This window comes from Lepisosteus platostomus, chromosome 6 (assembly GCF_059453375.1).
Source record: "Lepisosteus platostomus isolate fLepPlt1 chromosome 6, fLepPlt1.hap1, whole genome shotgun sequence".
NCBI classification, from domain to species: domain Eukaryota; kingdom Metazoa; phylum Chordata; class Actinopteri; order Semionotiformes; family Lepisosteidae; genus Lepisosteus; species Lepisosteus platostomus.
The window spans coordinates 43,932,139-43,957,270 of NC_142616.1; the positions used below are offsets into that span (position 1 = coordinate 43,932,139).

A 25,132-nucleotide genomic window follows, 5' to 3' on the forward strand; every position below is an offset into this window, starting at 1 on the left:
TGCCAGGGTTACACCCCTACTCTTTCCGAGAAACACCCTGGGATTTTTAATGACCACAGAGAGTCAGGACCTCGGTTTTATGTGTCATCCAAAGGACGGTGCCTTTATTTCAGTTTAGTGTCCCTATCGCTTTACAGGGACATTAGGAGACACACACACCACAATGCAAGTGCCCCCCCTCTAACACCTCTTCCAGCAGCAACCTTAGTCTTTCCCAGGACGTCTCTCATCCAGGTACTGACCAGGCTCACACCTGGGTTGTCACCTGTGAGTTGCAGAGTGATATAGCTGCTGACTATATCACCCTGCACGTTATTGTGCTACCAACAGTAATTACATCACTGTTGTATCAATTGTTTTCAAGTCTTTGGTTGCTTTCACAAAAAACGTGGCGTGCGATTCCTGCTTCTGCTTTAACAACATGCAGAAGTTCCAAACCCAACAGCATCAGTATGAACACACAGTGCTATCAGAGCGAAACGTTGCAGACCGGAGTAGAAAGGAGCACTGCAGACATCCTGCATATGTGGGTCTGCACTCCACACAGGCACCTCAGCTTATTTACAAGAGATGTTTTGCCCCATGCAAAAGAGACCCAGGAAGGGAAACCGAGCTCGACGTAATGACAACGCATGTAAAAGCTGTACCGCACAAGTCCAAAGCCATGTGTTTGCAGCTGAGGGACCCACCAGTTCTAGCATGATCTGGATCAGTGTCCAAGCACTCAGCCTCCGCAGTGCGGCTGCCTCTGAGAGAAGCTCATTCTTCACTCCTGGATTGGCCTGAGACAGAACGGTGAACAGTAAATCACTTCCCATAAGATCAAATACAATACAATTTCCTTCCCCAGTTTAACAATGCCTCTTGTTATATAACAATACTGCAATATGTAGCTGAACACATTTTGACAATGTGTCTGCTGTGGTTCTGGAAAGCTTAGCAGGACTTGTATTAGTGTGAACCTCTTATGGTGATGCAATCTTTAGGAGCTTAATAAGCTTTTCAAACCCACTCGATCATATGATCACGTTGATTTTTTTGTTTCATTTTTGAGGAGCACAAACAGGTTACTGACTGTAAAAAGAGATAATTTAACATTTTCATTTAATGTTGGTAAATTCACAACTCTAAATAATCTACTGTAAATATTTTTACAGGGAGATTTAATGTGGAAAACAAGCCAAAACATGTGAGATTTTCCTTTTGTGGAGGGTCAATGTTTTTATTTGGAACCAAAGAATCACAAGGAGGCAGCAGAGAAGCACAGTAAATAGATGGATGGAGAAACTAGAGTTGAAAAAGACCTGTCATAAATTTGTGAGCACAAACATAAATAAGCAGTCTTATCACAGTGCTGCTGACAGAAGCCAGCGAGCTGCTAATTTCAAGGGATAAGAAAAACAGGGAACCTACCATTGTGTTGGCTAGGCTGTCCAAATCTTGTGCCGTAGAGTTCAGATCCTCAATGGAGAAGTAATTAATCTGAAACAAAAGAATTCCGATCAAATGTTTTTTTGATGTTTTAATTCTTCTAAACTGTAGCCGAGTTATTATTAGTAGCAGAACATTGCTGAAATATCTGTAGGCTGTGCTGAATGAAAATGCATTTGCACACTACCCCCTCATTGTCGTGAAAAGGGATGGCCCACAGATTCCTGGGGAATCTGGCCTTCTCGGTGCTCAGCTCCCACCTCCAGTAAGAGTATCCTGTTTTCTCTGTCACAGGGCTGGTTACTCAAACATTTTGGGCTGAAAACCAATGCTAAAAACTCCTTGACATGGAAGAAAATGTTCCGGAATGAAAGCTTTTCCCCGTGGGTCAGAACCACTGTCTTTTGCACAGCAGAGCGACTCTGCCACACAGAATGAAAAATAATACATCTGCTTGTGCACCAAACAAAGTCTGCTCCTCACAGCCCACAGAAAACAGCACCAGCGAAGCCTGACCTGCTGTGTAAGGTTGGTGAGGTTGATGGCCTTTGACATATTGGAAAACTCCTCCAGCTGCCTGCGGGAGTCCGAGCCCAGCAGGGTGATCTGTGGAGGAGTGAAGCTGGTCTTTCCAAAGCTTTCCTCAATTTCTGCACGGTACTGACGGGGAAGAAAAGACACATGGGATATGCCTGAGTGGACTGAATACACTACAGCAGTGAAAAACATTTATAGTTCAGGTGGGTAGCTGCGTCAGCATGCATAAGCTGCAAAGGAACAAGTAATAGGTTTATTCCATGCTGAAAAGAGAAGAAGGAAAACACAACATACACACACGAAGAAGGCTCCACGGCCAAAACATTGTGTTTTCTTTCTTCTCTTTTCAGCATGGAATAAACCTATTACTTGTTCCTGTAAAACATTTGTATCCTACCCAGGAAGGAGCAATAAATGTCTACAGTATACCAAAGGTTTTGGGAAAACATCACTTGAAATTGAAACTGCATCATTTTCAAGATTCTAGCTGTAAGATTCTTTCTACATTTTATGGCAGTTGAAGTGCACAATATAACACAACAAAATGTGTCAGTGATGGTTCTACCAGTCATGCAGGGGACACTGCAGATTAGCACAGTGTTGGGATGTGGTACTGTATGATCCCTGGAAGCCTATTTGTCATTACTCTTACTTCATGAGCTAGATTGACTGGGTTTACAAACACTCTAAGTACAATGAATAAAATCTCATGACTCCCTAATGATAAAATATGAATAATGACCCTCACGTTTCTGTTTTCCTTCAGTTTGCTTTTGGTAAACGTCAGAGGAAAAGTGATATTTTGTTGAATGCTTAGACTCAGAATTTAGGCTCTTGTTCACAATCTTTCTTGTAGTTGCAATGTTGTCTGTTTACGAACTCATGTAAAATACACTTGGACTACAAACAGGAAACTGAGAGCATTACGTGAAGATGATCACTATTTCAATATTAGGCAGAAATTAATGACACTTACCTTGGAGATGTTCAGAAGGTCCAGATTGATTACCTGGTTCAGGTGTAGTGTGGTCCACAGGGGCATGTTGTTCTTACAGTCCCTAGAAACAGAATACGTGCCCTCAAATACTATAATTTGAATAACAATATCATTTCATGCAGAAAGCATGAAAAGTTGTCTGATTTTAAAGAGATGTTCATAGGAAGACTATAGTTTGGGAAAAACATTTGCAGAAAGATCTGTAAATCTGTAAAATATATTTCATTTCACTCCATGGTTAAAAGGACCAGTTGAAATAACTGCATATATTCCCAACAACCGACAACTTTTTACCTCCCAAAAATTGTGGGATTGGTTTGTTAATCTGAGTCATACAGGTACCATCAGATACCAGCAGTGCTGAGATTGAGAACCTCTGATCTAGAGAAGCAGCTCTGGATAACAGAGGGTTATATTCAACACCCTCTATATGACACAGTAGAGCTCATCCACACACATATATGCACAAGCACACCCTCACACACACACGCTCATTCTTCTCGTACAACAGAAAGCACTCAAGCTGTCTTACTTGTACACCTGTGATATATTCAGGTTGGTCTTCAGCTGTAGTGCCTCTGACAGGTTGAATCCTGGGATCAGGTTAGGTGTGTCGATTACCTGTAAGTGAATATATAGCCACCTAGTAGTTAAGAGGTGTATTTTAATTCACAGCAGTTTCTTCACCTAAAATGTCTTTTTAGAGCACTATCCTCTGGGCCAAGAACACCTACTTAATGTGCCTTAAACGCCTCACATCCAAGTCTTTGGGAGCTCAGCTTTGTTTAGCTTCCAGTATCTATCAAACTTAGGCTGCAAGCTGAACTAAACTGTTCCTTTATAACAAGTAGGTATGGGAACATCTCGCATACATTGTTCTTGTGACTCCAGTGCACTGACTTCTTTGTCCTGTAGAAGTTTACTCCTGGAGCAGGTTGTATCCTGAAGGCTGCTAAAGGCATGTGCAGATGCTAGAGAAAGGCCAGCTGGGGGCGCTCTCATCACGTCATTCCTTCATCCTCAGTGCATTGCTCTCATAAATTAGAATCCTTGCCAGCGTGTGAACAATGATAAACATGTATATTCCACAAAATAACATACTATACATGAATACCACAATCACGAAAGCGTGTTATTGGCAGAAACGCTTTGCAGAAGCTTCGCAGAAGCCATGGCTCTGTCAGAGTCGAGCGGCAGAGCTGGGGAGCCCTGCTAATGAAGCATGAGATGAGTTTCACAGCTCGCCCGCGCCAGCCCCGTCCCATTACCTGGAGAAGCTCCTGGCTCTGCCAAGGCTTACACACCAGCGTGTAGACGTTGCCTCCCAGCAGGAAAAGGATGAGAACCAGCAGCATGAACAGCCAGGAGAAGAGGAAACTGAATCCAACACCACTGCAGGGGGCGAGACAGCAGCACTATCAACATCACTGGCAGTGCCGCTTCTCAGAGAGGGCTCACTAGGAGGAGATAAGGATGACTGGACAAAGGGAACTACCCAGATTGTTCTGTGCAATTGGTTAGATGTAGCCATTTCACATGAAATTGGGTGAAAATTACTATTTTAATCAAAAACGTTTCTTGCTGGTACGACAAATTCAATTCTGCCAAAAATAGCCTTGAAGAATTTCTACCATCTGGAGCTGACGGATTTTGTTTGCTTTAAAAGGAAGAAGTGTCTTCTCTAAGTAATCATCATTATTCATTACAAGCAACATTCTATTTAGTACAGAACCACAGTTAAGGTTTGATCAATTGGTCACCAGCACCAACACTGAGTCAAGGAGCTCCGGAGCTCTCAGCGCAGTGAGCAATTGCACAGATATTGCTAAAATGCTTAAAAATCTAAAATCTTAGAAATTAACCTAAGAGCTGTCTGTTTATGACAGGGGCAGTCACTCCTCGTTTTTCTACAGAATAACTGCCAGTCATGTAAAGACACACTGTAAAGATTACATTTAAAGTGACTTTAAATACTGGAGGATCCAGACCCTGGTGTATTAACCTATTCATGCACTTCTCACTTTGTTAGTTGAATTTGAATAGTTTTTGTTGGGTAATGTAAAAAGTGAAGCTCTTTATGAGAGCTTTCACTCTGTGAGCTTTAACCGTTTCTCAGTGCAAGGGCACACTTCTCCAATTTAATAGGGAACCCTGTAGGGTAGGGTGTGTCTTTTTCTTTCTCCCCTCAGTTACCCAGAGATGGATGGCCAGCTCTTTAATAAGAGATAAGATCACTTTATTAGCCATATACAATTTCTTGCATTAGGAATTTGTCTTTTTCGCATACCCCAGCTTGCTCTCCATGAGACACACAGACACACACAGAAGTTTGGGGTCAGAGCACAGGGTCAGCCATTGTACAACGCTCCTGGAGCAGTTGGGGTTAAGGGCCTTGCTCAGGAGCCCAATGGCAACGTTCCAGTAACAGGTGCAGATCCTTAGCCACAGAGCCACTGCTCTGCCCTTTGCTCTGCTCTGCTCCTAGGACAGCAAAGTGCAAAGTGGTACCTCCGTGACATGAGACCAAAAACCAATTCTTCTGGCTGTGAAAATGGACTGTTTTAAAGGATTCACCTGTGTTGTTGAACTGCTCTTTGGAAACAAAGTCAATTTTCACAAACAGGGACTTGTTGCTATATTGTCTGAATGTTCTGCTTAGATCTGACCAGTCATTTGGTGCATTTTTTTTAAAAAAGAAACAAGAAGATTGCTAACTGGAGCTTGATTAGATTATTTGTGTCAAGCGCCAGGACCGCTTGGCTGGAAGGGGTCAGTGACACTGACGCTCTGTCCTCACTGTCCTGCGGTTGTGCCCACTACTCACATCATGAAGAAGATGCCCCCGCAGTTGGCTGTGCCTGAGCGTTTGGTGGGGTCGGCCCCGGGACGAAGCCCTGTCGGGCCAAGCAGGAGACCCAGGACGTTACACACCACCACCAACAGAACCACACAGCACAGAACCAGGCCCACAATCCACCTGTGGAGCCGGGTAAGAAAGCATTATCCCATCATACCACTCTGTCACTAATATACAAATGTCATAGAGAGCAAATACAGCTAAAATGGATACAGTCAGACAGACAGAGAAACAGTAATGGGCATCCCGGGTGGTTCAGTCAATAAAAGACACTTCTTTGAAGTTAATAGTCCTGTAGTCAACAGATCTCCAGTCTAGGTTAACTCATTAGCCAACTCTAAAAAAGACTCCTTAAGCAGTGCCGCACAATTTACTGAGTGTCACTGGCACTGGATGGACTTGAATCACTACGGGTATCTTCAGCTTGTGTGAGCTATAAGATGTAAGAGGAATCTGTTATCCAGAGGCACTGCAATTAGAAATGGCCCATGTGGGTTCCTGAGGAATATGTCTTATGCAAGTACAATATCTGCAGGAATGAGGCAAGATGATTAACTGCTGGCAATTCCAAACTGAGAGGGTATAATAAGTAACTAAGAACAAATTCTGTATCGTTCTATATTACATATTATTATGGCTTTAAGGATTGTAGCTGTGCACCAAGCCAATTAAAAATTGGTAACAGTAAAACAGGGAGCATAAAGATGAAAAATAGGCAATTCTAACTTTTTTAAAGAAAAATCTACCTGTATTTGTCTGCCTTGTAAACAGTTGGAAAGTAGGTGTTAGCTTTATTCTTCACTGACTGCAGGTTTGTAGAAATTTGAGCCAGTTGATTCAGGTTCTCTAAAGAGACCTGTGAAACTTGATTTTCAACATCTTGGAGCTGTTTCTGTACATCTAGAATGGACACAACACAGAAATTAGTATTACAGTTAGCATCCTGATGTTGTTTTTCTTATCCAATGTATACTTAAAGGGCATTAAGAAATATGAAAGAGGTAAAGCTGCTTGAAAAGCAGCAAGTGAAATAATTGTCAGCAAGTCATGGTATTTAACTACAAAAAACATTTTGGTCATATAAAGCAATCTAAATCTGCTAAAACACAGTGAATTTGTCACAAAGCTCTAATTAAGTCAAAATCATGCATTAAAGCTATGTGATCTCCAAGGCAAGGCAGTGTCAATCCATGGTGTGCACACAGTGAAATCAAAGTAAAACTGAGTTGCTATGGTTATCCTTCAAATCCTTGGGTAATCCCAAGACACTCTGAATTAAGTTCAGCAATCTTGACACAGATCTAGTATCAACATCCAGTACACAACATCTTGGCATATTTGCCTGCTGTATCATTCAGGTGCAGGACCTGATGACCAGACATTGAACTGTTATTTACCATTGTCACGGGCGTCTAGTGAGTGAGACAGGCAATCCCACTGTGCTGGTTTATACTGTACCTGTGTTTAGACAGCAGGGCCCAGTCATATATTCTCTCCTGATTAGGTCATCTTAAAGCACTTGGTACTAGAGCCGAAAAGATTTCTGAATAGAAATGAAAAGACAGCTAGAGCTCAGAAGCAAGATCCTCCAGACACACTCACCTCTCACTACATTCCTGCTCTCGTTGGCCACTCTCTGGGGAATACTGCCCAGGAACTGCTGTGCCTGCGAGCGGAGAGCACATAGTCAAGTCCACTGAGTCCCAAGCCCACCACCAGAAGAACCGTCCCTCGTCTCCGAGACGGAGAGTCAGAAAGCCTCCCCAAGTCAGAGAGAGAGCGCCGCTCTTCCCCCAGGAAATAACGCCCATGCCTCGGAGGCTCCATCACAGAGGGAGACGCAGGACTCTTTATCACCGTGGGCTATACGTCGCAATTCCAACTGGAAGAAGAATGGCTGAAGAGAGCTGAAGAATCTACCTGTATCGAAAGTTTGAATTACAGCAAAGAGCTCATCTACGTTTTGACTGAATTATCTTCATTTTCCAGTTTAGAAAAACCTTGAACTACCACGAGAATGGTAAAAAAGGTGCTGCGAATAAACAGATAAAGATAAAAATGGCACAGTTGTGAAAAATGTCAGATGGCTGGGAGCAGTTGCCTAGTATGAACCTATCAGTGCGGATGTGACTCTTGAAAACTGGAGACACAGAAACTCCCAGACAGCACCTTTAGACAGATTTTTAGCTGCCTGATACCACTTAGAAAGCAGGGAAGTATTACTTAAACATTTAGTAATTGTAATTGCATGATTCCTTGACTATATATTCAATTTTTGAATTTATATAAAATTTTAAACTGCTTCAAGCCAAAGGCAGCTGCTATTAAAGAGCATGCCCATGATAAGCTCTGTAAGGAAAACCCCACTGTCCCTCTTCCAGCTGTGGTTAGAACTCACCTTCTCTATTGTGGAGCTCAGATCAGCCTCAGCAGCCCTCTTTAAGGCAGACTGCAGCTCATTCAGCTGAGACGTCTGTTAAAACACACAGGAACATCAGTCTGCTTGATTGCTGACCACACAACTCATTTTTTATTACCCCGAGTGACCAAGTGGTCAGGTGTTCAGTTTCATGTCTCAACAGTAGGGTGGCACCTACAATAGCACTGTGACCCCTGCCACCACACTGGGGCATTAACTGGGAATTTCAGGAAAAAGCGCCCCCTACTGGTCGACTAACATCGCTTACTGCAGCCACCTACAGTAGTCTTCTCTCACTCCAGTCCTCACCAGGCCCAGCCCAGCCAACATCTGGTGAGATCAGGCTAGCCAGTAAACCAGAACAGTTTTCTCTTCAACCTCTCTCATACAAATAAAAGAAAACACACAAACTTCCAAACATGACAGTTTTCTCTTTTCTGTGAACTAAACAGTTATATACAAATATAATACCAGTGTGGCTCTGTTACTATTTTTATGTGCTTCCATAGAGAGATGTGATATAACAAGGCCTGATTAAACAAGATCAGGTCAGCTTATGTCCATCCCCTTTAAAAGTGGCAGCGTTGGTGTGAGTTGTACTATTTTACTCAAGTAACAAATAAGTGGTGTTCCACGTTTTCAAACAGCTGTTAACGTCACTTTGAATGCTGCGATTCACTACGTACTCTCATATATCCTGTAGTACATTTCTGTATTATTATTACTACTAATGGAATGACTGTTTCCATTTCTCTGCAGCACATGAGTGTAGGTATTGGTCTAGGTAGGACAGGACGGCACTTTACCCCACTGAAGTTCATCTGAATGTTGATCTTTTCCACAGTGGACTCCAACCTGCTGCAGTTGAGACACTCTTTCTTCTGCAGGGTTGTCCGGATGCGTGAGGCCAGATCGGTCAGGTTCGCCTGCAGCTCCTCCTGCCTCTTCTGGAGGTAAGGCAGCGTGGCGTTCAGGTGTGCGACAGTGCCCCTGGTATCGTTCACCTCTGGAGGACAGGAAAGCATGCTGACATCCGTGCATCAAAGGACACATGCGTGTGCTTCCTTTGGAGGAAGTGACACAAGTATCACAGATAAATGGCAGCCTTGGCTGTATTGTGTTACTTTTTGTGAGTTCAGGTACCTTGGGATAAATTGAGGACAGAATGCAGCACTGGGATCAAGCGACCCTCCACGGCCCTCTGAATGCTCCTCCCCAGCAAGGGCCCAATGTCTAGGGTGAGAGAGGAGGGAAACGGGGGTAAGGCACTGTACACTGTAGACAGCCAAAGATGAAACACGCAGGCGTTTAAACAATTGCCTGTAATCTGAATAATAATGATACTATTATTAATTATAATTAAGAGTTATACTATTATTAGTATAATAGTATAATTAGTATAATAGCAATGTTGTGAATAAAATATGAAACAGAAGTGGCCTGAGATACACAGTAAATGAGCAAGCACAGGGAGAGAAAGTTGCAGAGAACAAACAATGTCACAATGAAAGAACAATCTCACAAAAAGAAAAGAGCATTAAAGAGCGAAAACAGAGTGAGAAAATAGTGTCACAGGGAGAGACCCATGTCACGGTGTGACAACACAATCACAGTGATAGTGTAGAGCCCGTGAGACCGGTTGTGTCGTTATTTTAGATGTCACCAAGGACCATGAGGAAGCACTGCAAGAGTGACCCAAAGACAGGGTGGGATCTCTAAGAGGCAGAGGGAGGAACAGCAGATCTGTCACTCACCAACCAGGCTGTTGTTGACTTTATTCAAGGGCACAGAGCTGTCATTCACCACTGTAGAGACTTGCTGCAAAGAAAAATATACTCACAAGGTTTAGTCTCTCAAACACCTGTTAATATATCCAATATTAAGAGTAGTTCTTTTAATTAAGTAGCTGAATTAGCACCATTCTAACATGATGGGACCAGGGAGGAAGTACCATTTCTTCTCTCAGAAATATTGCTCTTCCATATGCACCTTTTACAACACAAACATTTACATTGTTTGAACAGTTCAACCTTTTGTTTTACCAAAAAAGGCTTGTTACATAAAACGAAGGAAGAAAATGAGCTTTGTTTTTTATCTAGGGATGTAGCAATACCCCTGCAGTGTTAATGTTTCATGGCCTCCCTTACTGTCATTTCTGGACACTGTATTTGTCTACTGGAGTGCATTTGCTACATTCGCAAGTCCAAAACAATGTAGCCAACTGCCAAGTCACACCTAACTGTCACTTCTCAAGTTCTAGTGCCATTCTGTTGAGTAAAAGTAAGTAAAAGTGAGTCACTACTCAGTGAAAGTGGAGATTACACTTAATCTTACAGCAGGTTAGCCATGCTAGTTTTTGGAATATTTCTCCCAGTCGTACCTCAGGGACACTGTTCAGAAAGGTCTCCAGGTTGTCCAAGGTATTGTTGAAGAACCACAGACTGTTATTGACACCCACTGTAAACTTGTCATTGCTGAAGAACATGCAGGTGTTCCCAGCCCTAGAAGAAAACACAAGGAGACTGGACTCATGTTTTTAGAAACATCAAGAAGGCTTCTGGGATTATCACAAGATAAGGATTTATGACTCCTTACTTTCTTTATTGTCCCAGATGGAACACTAAAGTCCAATAATGTCCCAGATGGGAAATTTGCTTTGCAGGCAGGTAAAATTTATAACACAACAAATAATACATTTAACACAACATGAATCCATTAATAAATTTTTAAGTCATTCCACAGATGCTCAATTGGATTGAGGTCTGGGCTTTGACTTGGGCCACTCCAGGACATTAACCTTTTTGGTTTTAAGCCACTCCAGTGTGGCTTTTGCTGTATGTTACGAGTCATTGTCCTGTTGGAAGATGAATCGTCTTCCAAGTCCCAGTGCTCTTGCGGATTGCAGCACGTTTTCCTCCATGATTTTTCTGTACTTAGCTCCATCCATTTTCCCTTCTATCTTTACGAGTTTACCAGTCCCTTAGAAGCATTCCCAAAGCATTATGCTGCCACCACCATGCTTCACTGTGGGGATGGTGTTCTCAGTGTGATGTGTTAGGTTTGCACCAAACATAAAGTTTAATTTCGGTCTCATCAGACCATAGAATCTTCCTCCAAATTGTTGAGTCTCTCACATGCCTTTGGGCAAACTCCAGCTGAGATGTGATAAGATTTTTTTTCAACAAAGGCCTTCTTCTTGCCACCCCTCCATGCAATACAAGCAGGATTTATGAGGTGTGCGTGCTATTGTTGTCTCATGCACAGTTTCTCCCACCTCTGTCATGGAGGACTGTAACTCCTTTAGAGTTGCTGTAGGCCTCTTGGTGGCCTCTCTTACTATGGCTCTTCTTGCCCGAACACTCAGTTTTGGAGGACAGCCAGTTCTGGGCAGATTCACAGTTGTTCCGTACTTTCTCGCCTTTTTAATGATGGACTTCACTGTGCTTCGAGGTATATTCAGAGCCTTGGAAATGTTTTTATATCCATGCCCTGACTGGTATTTTTCAAGAATCTCGTCTCGGATCTGCTTGGAATGTTCCTTGGTCTTCATGGTGTAGTGTTTCCTTGGAAATGCACTGAGTGGGGAAGCTCCCAGACACAGGTGAATTCATTCTGAAATCAATTGAAACTCCTCAACTGCACACAGGTGGACTCCAGTCAAGTAATTCTGTGACTTGGAGAAGAGAGTTGGTTGCCTCAGAGGTAATTTAGGTGTGTCAAAGCAAGGGGGTGAGTACTTATGAATTCAATTATTTTCTGTTTTTTATTTTTAATTAATTTAGTAAAATGTTCCATGGAAATAGTTCCATGCTGTAACACAATAAAATGTGAAAAAGTCCAAGGGGTGTAGATTTTCTATAGGCTCTGCTAGCTGTAGTGCAATGATAACTTGGCTACCTTCAATATCCTTCATCAGCCTGTTTTTATTGTGTGTGTTCAGGTTACCAAATCAGGCTAACCAGATTCAATAACAGCCGTATAGAATGAAATCATCTCCTTACCACACACGTTAAAATAATTTTCTCAAGAAGAACAATCGCTGCTGGCTTGGCAATTTTCCTCAAAGTATAGCTTGTAATCAACAACAATGCCAGGATATTTGTAATGTAATGTGATGTACGAGCCAATAAGTACAGGTTGTGCAGAAGACATTGCACCTCAGAAATGTTCCAACGTGATCTGCATGCAGAGTTAACAGGTAGTATTTGTCGACAAAACTGTCTTGAAGTTGAGAGCGATATTTCTATTGGATAAAAAGAAATAGATCTACAAGCCTGCTTGTTTACAATGTAACAATTTTCTCAAATAACCTCGTTACTAAGGTGGTCAGTGCCTCCGATATGAAATCAGTTAATGTCTCGGGGGGAACTGAATTGGGCAACTGGTGCAATTAACGTTTGTTTCCAAAGTTTGGGCATTTTCTACAGACTCTGAGATAGTATAAAAATACAGTGACATTCAGTGCTAATCTGTTCAGCACATGACCTCAGGACCTGACCGATGATGTTATTTTCCTGACCTTTGTTATCTTGAATATATTTGAAACATACTGTGTATCAAATTCAACCTTGGTGGAAGTGATGAGCTTCTCCCTAAGCTCCCTAATTTACCCACTGATGCCTTGTTTGTCAAACCTCATGTAAACTGTTCAGTTCATCAGCCCGCTCTTTGCTAGTGCAAGAAAGATAAAGGCTCTGGACAGGGCATATTTTCCTTCCAGCTACCTGTCGGAGAGATCAGAGCTATTTTATACTCACAGTATGACGGCCGTTATCACCACTGTTGCCCCATAAAGCCCCCGGCGCTGATAGTTTATGCTCTTGTCCTGTTTTTGGTACATCCTGCCACCGCAGTTTCCACAGCAACGGCAGCAGGCGAAGCAAAATCCGACGAGGGGCACGAAGAGGATATAGAGGATCCCGATCGCTATGCACACCAGGAAGCCGGTTTCGTACTTGAGCACCTGGAGCACAAACACCAGCAGTTCTCACAGCAGGCAATCAGCACTCGGACTCAGTGCTGCCCCCTGCAGCTCCACCATGGACTGACACTTCATTGCAGCAGGTGGTCTAATGCCAATATTGTAGCTAAACGGACAATCCTGATGGATATGTGGTTTCTAGGACAAAAAGTCTTGGCTTTTATGGATGTGACAATGTGTCAGTTAGACTCCTCATTCTGGTAAATGTGAGAGATTTTATAAATGTAGCGTAGATATATACTTAATATCGGCTGCTCATGTATAATTTACCCAGTTTTGTTGTGATTTTTTTCAGGATTCTCGTCATTCTAACTTAAAAATTGTTAAAGGACAAGCATTATTTCTTTTTGCCTAGAATTTATTAATTAAGCTTTATTACTAAACAAAGATGTTATAATAGTAGAAAACACCAGTGAAGGCTTCAAGTAAGTGGATGATTTGAAACCAGATAAATATGTAATTCCTACTTGAAGCAGGATAAGTATATCAAAAGTAGTGAACCCAGCTTAAACATCTCTAATAGACTGTTTATTCGATAGACAAATGAACATGAAAATGAAAGAAAATATACCAGCATCTCACTGGAAATGTTTTTTGATTTTTTTAAGGTACCTGTCACTCAAAAGAACTTAACACTCAAAAGCAAACAGATGTCTAGACACCAACTGCCACACTTCCCTGAACAAAAGGTATGAAAATTGTCAAATTGTTCCAGAATTACCCTCTTGTAACAGTGATACTTTGCAGCAGAGGTGTGTCAACCGTCCTGCTGGTTTTACAGACAAAAGGTTATTAGAAACTCGGGTATCACACCACCACAAACACACACATGAAAATGGAAAAACAGCTTTATCATTACATTCAGTACCTTTTGTATTGTGTTGGAATCTTTGCTTGTGAAAGAATTGGGATCTTGTATTACTGTGATCAGCAGTTCTGAAAAACAAGATTGTTTAACACAAGGTAAACACCAAAATCATTTTCAGCATTTCAAAATTGTAGTTTTTAATACAAGATACAAACTTACAGTACAGTGCATCTTATCACAAGTCGAGTCCTGAATGCTCCATCAGACATGAAAACACTGTCAACTTTTAAAAACTAGTAAACTAGTCAGCATACCATTAATTCACCTGTCTGTAGTCACCAGAAATATAGTTTACTTAAGTATCAAGAATAGATAACTGGTGTAAAGAATTTACAATATTTACGACACAAGTGTTTACAGTAACTATTTGTCTCTGTTGCTATTATAAAACCATAAAACCATAACATTGTTGTTTGTGAGTTTTTGAACCACTGTACCATAAACAGCTTTGAACCTTATGTTACAATAAAGTACTGTGATCTCATCTTTCTTTCTGAAAACTGATTCACAGAGGTAGTAGGGCTGAGGTTCATCTTAAAAGAAGACATTGTAATAAAGAACAAATATGTTTTTAGTAATAAGACAATGAAGACAGTCTGTTCTCATGACAGTCAGAGAGTTTTTGCTCAAGGCCTCAGTCTACTGTGTTGAGGATTTCTAATGCCAATATTAGCACATACACGTGTCGAAGATCCTGTACTCTACTCTGACTGAGGCTGGAAATCAAAAATGTCAAAAATAAAAAACATGAAATTAAAACCTAAGGCTTTCACAGTGTGAACACTGCACTAAACCAACTTAAAAATGGTGCATTCGTGGTCTACTTTCGAAGTACTAGAGTAGATTAGAACTACAAACGCACTACATATACACTAAAGTCTCAATTTCTATATGTGGCCATCCCACATATCAAACAATTTTACAATACAGGTGAATTATTAAAAAAGGACTGAAAGTGCTGGAGTAGTGACTCTGCTTCATGCTTCCTCATTGGGCCCTATGAGTCGGCTTCACCAATCCACCTCACAGGTTCCTTTTTTCTTCTCTCTCTCAGTGCTACAGTATGTCTCACATGACACTTCCCCCTATCACAGCCATGGCTGAATTCAGGAGTGTCTCCTGTGGCCCCGAGACTGAGCCAGCCTGCATGCAGAGAGCCCTCAGTCTCCCCCTCACTGCAGGAAACCCCAGTCTCACTTTTCTCAACCTTCACGCGACTGTCACCCTTGAACTGCTGTATAAATGTACCAGGTGCCTTATGCAGAAGAACACCAGCTTCTGTTTAGCCTTATACAGTGGGCTATAACATCTCACCTGGACAAGCAGGCGTCTACACACATGTGAATTTCTGTTGACACTGTGAATCATATCTAACATTACAGCCCCCTTCCAAACAGAAAACACAAGGACCTCATTGCATGAGGCAAACCAAGAGCAGATTTCTATAACACAAGGATTTATCCGAAAGTGATTTTTATTGTGTTAAATCTGTAGTATCTTCTAAAATACTTATTCTACATCAATAACTTTGCATTAGGACGTTTTCCATATTTTCCAGTTGCCTAATACTGTATATACTATGAAATATACAGTATATATATTTGATTTGGCAAATACATGTTTTTACATTGATATTTTCAACAGGTCATCTTTCTGAACCACTTCTGAAACTATCAGGGTGACCAGCAATAATCAAGAAGCCAATTATAATAAAATTGTTTTATTTTTATTGAAAGGGCAGCAGGTTCAGGTCTCCAACATCATTACAAAAATTAACAAAATTAATAAAAGTCCAAAAACATACTGGTATGTTAATTGGCCTCTGGGAAAATGTATCTTAAGTGTGAGTGTGTGTGTTTGTGTCTGTGTGAACACTGGGATGGACTGGCCTTGTACCCATTGCTTGCTGGGATAGGCTTCAGCTCTCCTGCACCCTGAATTGGACGAAGTAGTTTGAAAATGGATTTATCTGGATCATATGTTGTATGTTCAGCAATTAAACAGTATGCTATAACTAAAAAAAAACTTCAAGGACAATATATTAAATAAAATAAGTTATAGAAAATACACACCAATATGGCATATTGTGAAGAATGATGATTTGGCTATACCTTTATTTTTCAAATTATGGATTTTTATATGACGTTATCCCTTAAGACACAGGAAACGGTAAAGCTCTTCAAAGTCCTGCCTGGCTGGGTATCCAACAACAATGCCATTGTGAAACTAAGTGTTCCTTCAGTTTTACCTTTTATTGCTTCCTCCAGCTTAATAAGTAACAGAAACCACAGCTTGTCAGTTATTCCCAGTCAGCGGGAGTATTGTAAACCTTTTGTAATTGGACTGTGTTCTGGGTTGTATATTTACAAACGATCATATCAAGAAGGCAAATGATTATCGAGAACAAATAAAAACAAAATGGAGCTGGGTAACAGGACTTGAATGTTCAACATTCAGCTTCTTAAGCATATTTACATGCACGTTTATGTATCTGCAAGAGCCCGGTTCTCTGGCCTGTAATGTATGCTCTGTGTGTTTGTATGTGCAGCACAGTGGTATAGCTGTTAGTACTGTTGTATCACAGCTACAGGTTCCTGGGTTTGATTCTGACTATAGTCTGTGTTTGTGTGGGTTTCCTCGAGGTGCTATGGTTTGGTTAGACTGGGTTTGCAATATTTTTGTCTGACAAGGGACCTTTCATGTAATAGTGTTTTATGAGGTTTTATGATGCATTGTTCATTGTACTCTACAAACACCAGTGTATAAAATGCAAGGCATCTAAACATTGCACATAAAGTCCCCCCTCTACCTAATGGGTGGAACTGTCTAACAGCGCCATTGTCCTGGGTTCAAGAGGTTCCTTCTGTGTGGAGTTTGCATGTTCTCCCCATGCTACCATGTTATGCAAGGAATGTCACAAACAAAGGCAGACATTCGATTCATCCACTTTGGTTGACAACAACTAATCTCATCCAGCCATTTCTTGAAAGAGGACAGCATATCTGCTTTGACAACATGGCTGGGTAGCTCACTCCTGACTCCCATTAACCTTCATGTACAGAAAACTCCTTTTCTCACTTTCCTGTTGCCATCGGCTTTGGTTTCCTCCCAGCTCCCAAAGGCATGCTGGGTAGGCTGATCCACTGCTTTAAACTGTCCATTCCTGCTCATTACTTCTGCCTGTCAGGACTGGCTCTGCTGCATATCTGTCCTGTTCTGGGGACTGGAGTTTCAGTCTTTAAAATTGCCTACGTTCATACGAATGATAGATAATATCCATGAAATGTCAAGCCTCCCGACTTGAACCATTTGTGGACCCAATCAGCCTGCTACATCCATTCTATACATTTGCTACACCCCATGTACAATCAAGGAAGACACAAAGGGAACATCCTCCCCAGAGTGCGTACTCCAACCATTTCCTAATTATCATCCTGCCAGCAGTGAAATCAACAAAAAAAAGCTGCTGATGGGAGTGAGGGAGCCGCTCAAAGTAAAAATGAACCTTTTTAAATCATTGTGTTTCTTACCATTCTTCCCATTTGTGAGAACTCCATTCATTTTCAGATAAAGCCCACCCCAGACAAAAGGAACAAAAAGAATTAAATCTAACTTACCTTTTGGGAAAGGGTTTGGTTGGACAGAGTTGAGGAAGGAATGGACAAAATCCGAGAGGATCCCCAAGATGGAGTCGGCGCTTGGGGCAGGCACCTGCCCAGTGCTGTTGAGCCATCGCAGGGTGAGCTGACCAGTTGAACAGGCACTGGACACGTTCTGACCACTGCAGAACCCCAGGAGCAAAACAGCCAGCTGGACCAGGAGAAGCAGGCCTTCCCGCCTCCCCGAGCTCAGTGGAGAGGCAGCCATTCCACACTGGACTGCCTTAGATTGGAGGTGCCAAGTCACAACCACAGCATGGCCCCACTCTACCACACCTGCAGGGTGCTTCTGGTCCTGCAGCAGAAAAGAGTTTAGTTCAGCTGCATCTATAGACAATCAACATTGCATCTTCTTAGTGGTCCAGGGACAAATATGTTCATATTCCAGTACTACTACAAATAATAATTCCTTGATTTATATAGTGCTTTTCATCCCAGTGGATCTCAGCCCACCTGGATGATGTGCAGGGTTTATGTGCCAGCAGCCCCTGCTATAACACAGCAGGTCAGACAAGTCTGAGATGTGAGAAAATGATTCACCAATTGAATAAAGAGGAAACATTATAGACTGGAATTTTTCCAGTCTACTGGGATTAACGCTCTTTGGGAAAGTATAATATCACTTACCAATGTGTTTTCAGTAATTGTGTTTATAAATGTTTGAGTTAACAAAGTTATAAACCCCCCTGTATAACCACTCCTTGTTCTTTTAACTCCCAGCTCTGTGAAGGTCAGAGGATACAGAGAATTTGAAGTTAGAAAGAGAGTAAATGCAAGAAAAGCAATGGAGCATCTGTTCCAATGAGACAGTTGGTCAAAAAATGCACCAACACTTAGGAAAGACTACCTTCTAACTGATTGGTCTATCAAAACTATAAAATGGACTAAAGGGGCTCAATATTCCTCTATCCAAGAGTAATGTATTAATTCATGTGTTAATATTTTGTGTTAATATTTTGTGCATTTGTTACAACATTGTATGATGGTAAACATTTAAGAGATTTTGGATTGCAAAAAACTTTAAAAAAAAGACCTGTAAAAAGTGACAAGAAATAATGTAACTGAAAACAAGTAGGTAAGATTTGAATGCACAGAGTCTTCCTATATACTGTAAATGTAGGTAGAATACCAATTCAAAGACGAATAGCTAATGTTGTGAACTGTAAGGAGAGGCAGATGTAGTTTCCCTTACCACGACTTTATCAAGACCTAGAAAGTTTGTGGATTCAGTTGGTGTTCATTATTGTTTTGTTTTCTTAGAACACATCCTTAAAAGTCTGGACATCTTGGCTTTTTGTTGTAAGTTTTTCATTGTTACTTTAAGTGTCTATGATCAGTAATGATTACATACAGTATACACATGTATATATATATATCCACTATGTGATTTAACAGACACCTGTTGTTAAATGACAGCACCTCCTTCCTATTAACCTGTTAAATTGAGGTCTACCTGTATATACATTTAACCCCTGTGGCTGTAATTTTCCCTTCTTTTCTTATTCAAAAGTTAAATTCTGCTCTGAGACTAAACTCTGCCTGGAAAGCGGGCTCTTTCTACCATCCCTAAAGGTAAACATGAGAGCTGTAAAAATGATAAGGATTGTATAGCTATTCTTGTACACTTTCCGAAAGGTTCCTGTTAACCTGCTCACAAATATTTTTCAGCAATTAAATACAGACAGTTCTGCCTCACCAATAACTTAGGACACACCAAATTAAGGAATTCAGTCTTTGTCCCATATATTCCCTGTGAATTATATCAAATTACAAAGGAGTGAGCATATTCCCCAGTCCACAAGAAAGTATGGGCATTCGTGTTTTAACACATTTCAGGAATAGGTTCGTGTCAGAAAATAATCTATTGGTTCTCAATGGAATTTACTGTTTTTCATGACACTACAGTTAATTTGAATTTAGAGATCAATGTGAGAGAGAGCTACTTGGTAATTAAACTATGTTAGAAAACACATAGAAATAACGGCTGTCATTACCTCTTCAGAGATATGACTACCTAATTAGTACATTGCATTTCATCTCCACGTCCAAGGTCCTCTGAAGCTCGTGGAGATATTGGATCTTTAAGCCAACAGAAGTGACAACAGCTCTGCATGAAATGTGGCCAGTAGTTCTGGAGCCATACGCAGGGAGATTTGGGGTTCCTCTTGTTTCATTTTTGACCACTTTCTACTAATTCTTATTTGCTGTTGTATTCAGTGATACCAGTTGTAGCCACTTGTTCCACTTGCAGCCTTTTTTCCTATGACACTGCAGAAAGGACCCCATCTTCTATTACTTGCAGTATTCAAGGAACATAGGAAACATAACATACTGGCCACAATTTGTACTTTGGATAGGACAGGTCACTTTTATGAACCATGCCATTTTCACAAATTGTGGTAGGTAGCAAAATAGTTACAAATAGAAAAATTAAGTAGTAAATAATATTGTTTAGGGCTGCAAAGTAGTGATGCTGCTCATTTTGAACAACACCAGTTTGAAAAAAACGTAAACAACTGTGGCTGTCCTCTGCTGTATATTTGCATTTTACATGCAAGGATGCATATTATTAAATGCATCATACTCTAGTTTGGGGGTGGCACGGTGGTACAGTGGTTAGCGGTGCTGTCTTACAGTGCTGGGGTAAAATTCCTGGGTTCTCTATGTGGAGTTTGTTTGTTCTCCTGGGCTCGCATGGGTTTCCCCTAGATGTTTCGGTTTCCTCCCACGGTCTAAAATTGGCTCAGCTGTGAGTGTGTATGTTAGTGTCTGTGCATCTGCTCTGCGATTGACTGGAGCCTATGGCTTCCCAAGATAGGCTCTGGCTCCCCAGTGACCCTGAATTGAACGAAGAGGTTATTAAAACTGATGAGATAAAATAGTTAATTACAATTCATTATCAAAAGTTGCTGAAATACACATTTTTGGAAATTTTGTTACGTCACAGTTTCAGCAATTCCCACAGCAGTCTTATTTTTATGTAATTGTAAACTGTGGAAATGAAAAAGATATTTCTCATGCACAACCCCCGCAATCTGTAGTCACCATGAAGAGCTGCAGGAGCTCAACCGGAGTGGTAGCAGACCTCTGCCCGTGGGTGCAAAATCAGATCGGTTGAAAACTACTGATCTCATGAGCGTGACTAATGAGGCTGACATCACTGAGGTGACTAATTTTCAGCCGTCAATTTTTTTATTTAGCAGCCATCGGTGGTGGAACTGTAAAGACTGGTGATGCGCGGTTACCAAGGTGATTACTCTCGAGCTGCGTTTGTTAAATCAGATGGAAAAGAGTTTTGAGAGAGAAACAGGAAGACACCTTTCCAGGCAAATCCATGAATCAATCAACCAAAACATAAAGAAATTCAAACTGGGATAAGGCAGAGTTCAGTTAGTTTAACATAGGTGGCGCCTAACATAGCAAGGTTACATGGAAATGCTTATTGAGCATAAACGAGTCAAAGTCTTATTATGTGCCTTTTGTATCTCAAAGCACCCTGAAGAGGACACTTGTTGTAACTTATTGGGTGCCCTTTTTAATAAATGTACATCAGCGCTTTGGAGTTATTATAAAGCTAGTCGAAGCTAGGAATTCTTTTTAAAAGGTTAAAAAATTGTATTTTATCATATAAGTTGTATATTTTTCTGGTAACATTCAATGATTTAAAAATGTGTAGCAGCAGGCTGTGGGTTACAAATTTTCCTGCTTGCATCTCTTTGAACTGGAGAAGACAGAGGCAATGGGAAGGTTCTTTGGCTTCCTGAGCGCCACCTTTTCCACACGGATTCTGAAAGAAAGAAGCTGCAAAACTTCTGGAAAACAAATCCGCTGAGCCCTGGATCACTGTAGAGAGTGTTTGCCTCAGGACAGTGTAACATGAGTCTTTGATTATTTCCAAAAAACTAAAACAAGAGCTCTCACTGCTGTGATACTAGGAGAAGCTTCCTCTCTCTATTTTCACAAAGCTCAGTGACGCCATATTGTAAATACAAACAGCCCAGCCAAAACGCAGGAGGGATCATGCCCAGACACTAAAACGTCCCCATTAATGGTAAAAAGGGAGAACAACCTTTACTTGTGTGCCACTTGTGTCTTATTTACAAGTGCTAGGTGTGTCGTTTCGGGTGAAGAGGGGATTTAAAGTGGTTGGCACCACCATGCCAGCTACAACACGTTGTAATACAAATGTGCCCGTACAGGTGCCAATGCATCGTCTCCATATGGCAGAGGCTGTAATGCAAATGTATACAGCTGTGTGAAACTAGAAACACACAATCCTCCAAGATCTTTCACTGCTGGCTGAAATTTCAGATTTCTAACATCACACATACCTGAACAGTCACATACAGGAGAGTGCAGCATCATGCAGTTTCATAGAAACTGCCATTCTATTTAAAACAGACAAAACGGAGTGTAGATGAACTTGCATTTATGAGTAAGTCAACATTTTTCTTTATATGCAGCTGGGCTAAAATGCATTTAAAACAAACTATAGAGTGGATCCGTAAAGCTAGTAAAGAGATTCATGTTCGGAAGAAAACAAAAGAATGCATTAAATAAACCAAGCTGCATTTTAGTAAGCCAGTATTTTTTATGGTTTTGTTTATTAACACTGAAGACAGTGTTAATACATTTTTACATAGTTCTATGTAAAATCACCTTGTTTCTTTAGAGTTCGTACAAGCCTGATTGTTTCTTTGTACTTTGAACAGTCTGTAAAAGTACAGAACAGGCTTATCTGTCCATTACATGTGTGTGGATAAATTTGTCACCACATGTTAACTCAACTTTTCGTTGAAGATTAAACACCAGCTCCCCTTACGTATGAGTTTCCAAGGACAAGTCACTGTTGCAGGGACTGCCTTGCTGTACAGGGGCAACAAATACAGAAACAAATAGAGAAAACTGCATCCTATAAAGAAGACATTCTCACATTTCATCAGATGCTCATGTCTCTGAAAAGCATTCCATTCTGACTTTATTCAGAGTTCTTTCCCACCCTGAACTACCTGCAAAACAACAGGATTTTAAACATCATGGAGAACAGTTTGTCAAGTGCTTCCCACAGCATTGATCGTGACAGACGAGAGAAAGTTCTCTGCTCAAGAGCATCAGGTACATAGTTATTCCACAAAAACACTACAGGGGGTTTCTTGACTATACGTGAAAAAACTGATCCTTACAGCCGTCCGCACACAGTCAAAAAAGAATATTTTGGCATATGCAGACGTTTAAAAAATTATTAAAAGTAGCTTGGAGCATGATTTTACAGCAGATCTGACCAAACACCAACGCAAATGGAGAAAAATGAAACTCTTTTACCTTTCTGTCTGCAGGGAGTAACACAGGTGCGAGGTGGGACAAAGGACAGGCTCCTGACAATGTGCTCACTGCTGTCTGTGAATTGCAGGTGTGTCCTTTTCCTAAGAAACCAGAGAATGTGTGGTGTGAATGTAAGGTTCTAACTCACAGTTTCACCCAAAATGCTGCGAATGAACAGGAGGGAAAGAGGAGGGAGGGAGGGAGAAAGAGGGTTGGGTGGGGGGAGGGATAGCTACAGGCAGTGAATGAAGGAGCCAGGGGAGGGCTTTCAGGAAGAGGAGACAGACACAAGACGGAGGGAGGAGGTCAGAGCCAGGGAGGGGGAGAGGAAGAGACACTTCATCTTACTCAACAAACGCAGATGTGTTTCTAAGGATTGTAGGCATGAGTCTACAAAGAGAAATTTTAGGACAAGCTAGAATGTCCTCCTTCCAACTGAAGTTCAAAGCCAGACACCTGTTTAACTCTGGAGTTACTAGAAACAACTCACATGCGCCATATAAACTGGACTTCTGCCGAATGAATTACTTGTGCAGTGAAGGTGCTATATTTCATTCACCCACTCATTCGTGTATATATTTAATTGACTGATATCTCTGTCTAGAAAATACAGCACACAATGCAGTTTCAACTTGTTTTCAAAGTTCAGCAGTTCATGGAGCACAGGAAAACCGAACAGAGTGGACGACAGGGGAGAGCAGCAGTCAGGACAGTGTGGTCTCAGAAGGCTCATAATGGAAATGGGCAGCTGGTGGCGGGACTCCACCACACAGGGGAGTATTGATGACCTCAAATGAAGTTTAGCAAATTCAATTCATAGCAAAGTCATTTGTCACCCTTGACACATATGAAGCCATTTAAGGATCTATGGGAAATGCAAAAAAAACACAATCTAAGACTATTGGAGGATAACCAAACTGTCGGGTTCAATTTGGGTGGTTTGGGTGGTGGGGGGAGTAAACAAGTACTTACCCCTCCAAAAACATTACTGTGACAGACCTACCTCTCCTCAGGTGGTCCATGATGCTTGAGCACAAGGGCAAACTGGAATGGAACAGGGAATTCTGTGCAAAGAGGGTTTATTTTAGTACCATATTACAAGAAACCAAGAAAAGAAGCACCAACTTTACACAGCTCAACAAGATCCCTGTGAATCCCTGTATATACCAATTTATTCTAAATGAAATCTATGTAAGACTGTGACTCTCACCCTTCACCAATTACTTTATTAACTAACTAATTCACCAATCTAATCTGTGAATCTATTTACAAAGACTAAAGTCCCTAACAACTTCTAGTGGCAGGTTAGGAAATGTTTACTCTTCCTGGCCTGCCACAGTTATTTTCTTTGCCTTTGTGTTGCATTTGTGTAGGCATGGTGGAGCAGTGGTTGGCATTGCTGCCTCGCAGGGCCTCCAGGCCTGGGGTGCTGTCTGTGTGGATTTTGTATGTTCTCCCCAAGTTCACGTGGGTTTCCTCCAGGTGCTCCAGTTTCTTCCCACACTCAAAAGACATACTGGTAGGTTAATTGGCTAGTGGGAAAATTGGCCCTGCTGTGAGTGTGTGCATGTCTGTGTCTTTATATGCCCTGCAATGGACTGGTGTCCCATCCAGAGTGTATCCTGTCCTGTGCCTGTTGCTTGTCAGAATAGGCTCCGGTTCCCCCATGACCCTGTATTGGAAGAAAAATGGATGGATTGTGTAGACACGGTGGTGTAAATGAATGGCTCATACTGGGTGAGATATTTGGAAGGTCAGTCGACTTATTCGAATCACTCTGAGTAAGCACCACAGAATGACGAGTTGGGAACACATGACCACCCCCGCTAAAATAACGCTGACTGATAGATTCCATACAGGAAGATTCCTTAACATAACAGATATTCGCTGGGAGACGTTCACCTTCTTTTTTGGTTGTTTTTTTCATGGTGGCATGCTGGCACCAGTGATCTGACTTCCATTCTTCCATTGGCCAGTGCCCATGAGTTTGTGTATTAATCCACTGCTGTTTTAACCACATTTAAACATGACCAAGATAATACGCACCCCCTCCCCACTGCC

The 25,132-nt window shown here is 41.4% G+C and overlaps 1 protein-coding gene across 4 annotated transcripts in view; it reads right to left on the minus strand.

Moving 5' to 3' along the window:
* Nucleotides 1–23,255, minus strand: part of prom2 (prominin 2) — a 36,301-nt gene extending 13,046 nt beyond the window's left edge. Inside the window, exons 1-19 of one of the 4 annotated variants that reach the window (XM_088635968.1) lie at nt 23,072–23,254; nt 22,683–22,758; nt 17,708–18,044; nt 14,091–14,158; nt 12,999–13,204; nt 10,622–10,742; nt 9,996–10,059; nt 9,385–9,474; nt 9,048–9,247; nt 8,221–8,295; nt 7,425–7,488; nt 6,569–6,722; nt 5,790–5,942; nt 4,234–4,357; nt 3,498–3,586; nt 2,945–3,026; nt 1,948–2,091; nt 1,414–1,482; nt 690–782 (exon numbers count right to left, since the gene is read on the minus strand). In XM_088635968.1, the coding sequence (XP_088492094.1) occupies nt 690–782; nt 1,414–1,482; nt 1,948–2,091; nt 2,945–3,026; nt 3,498–3,586; nt 4,234–4,357; nt 5,790–5,942; nt 6,569–6,722; nt 7,425–7,488; nt 8,221–8,295; nt 9,048–9,247; nt 9,385–9,474; nt 9,996–10,059; nt 10,622–10,742; nt 12,999–13,204; nt 14,091–14,158; nt 17,708–17,957 (2,046 nt within the window). In that variant the 5' untranslated portion in view covers nt 17,958–18,044; nt 22,683–22,758; nt 23,072–23,254. Of the gene's footprint in view, nt 1–689; nt 783–1,413; nt 1,483–1,947; nt 2,092–2,944; nt 3,027–3,497; nt 3,587–4,233; nt 4,358–5,789; nt 5,943–6,568; nt 6,723–7,424; nt 7,489–8,220; nt 8,296–9,047; nt 9,248–9,384; nt 9,475–9,995; nt 10,060–10,621; nt 10,743–12,998; nt 13,205–14,090; nt 14,159–14,249; nt 14,358–17,707; nt 18,045–22,682; nt 22,759–23,071 lie in introns of those variants that run through there. The other 3 variants (XM_088635969.1, XM_088635967.1, XM_088635970.1) reach the window with 3 other exon arrangements.
* Between the last annotated feature and the right edge of the window lie 1,877 nt (nt 23,256–25,132).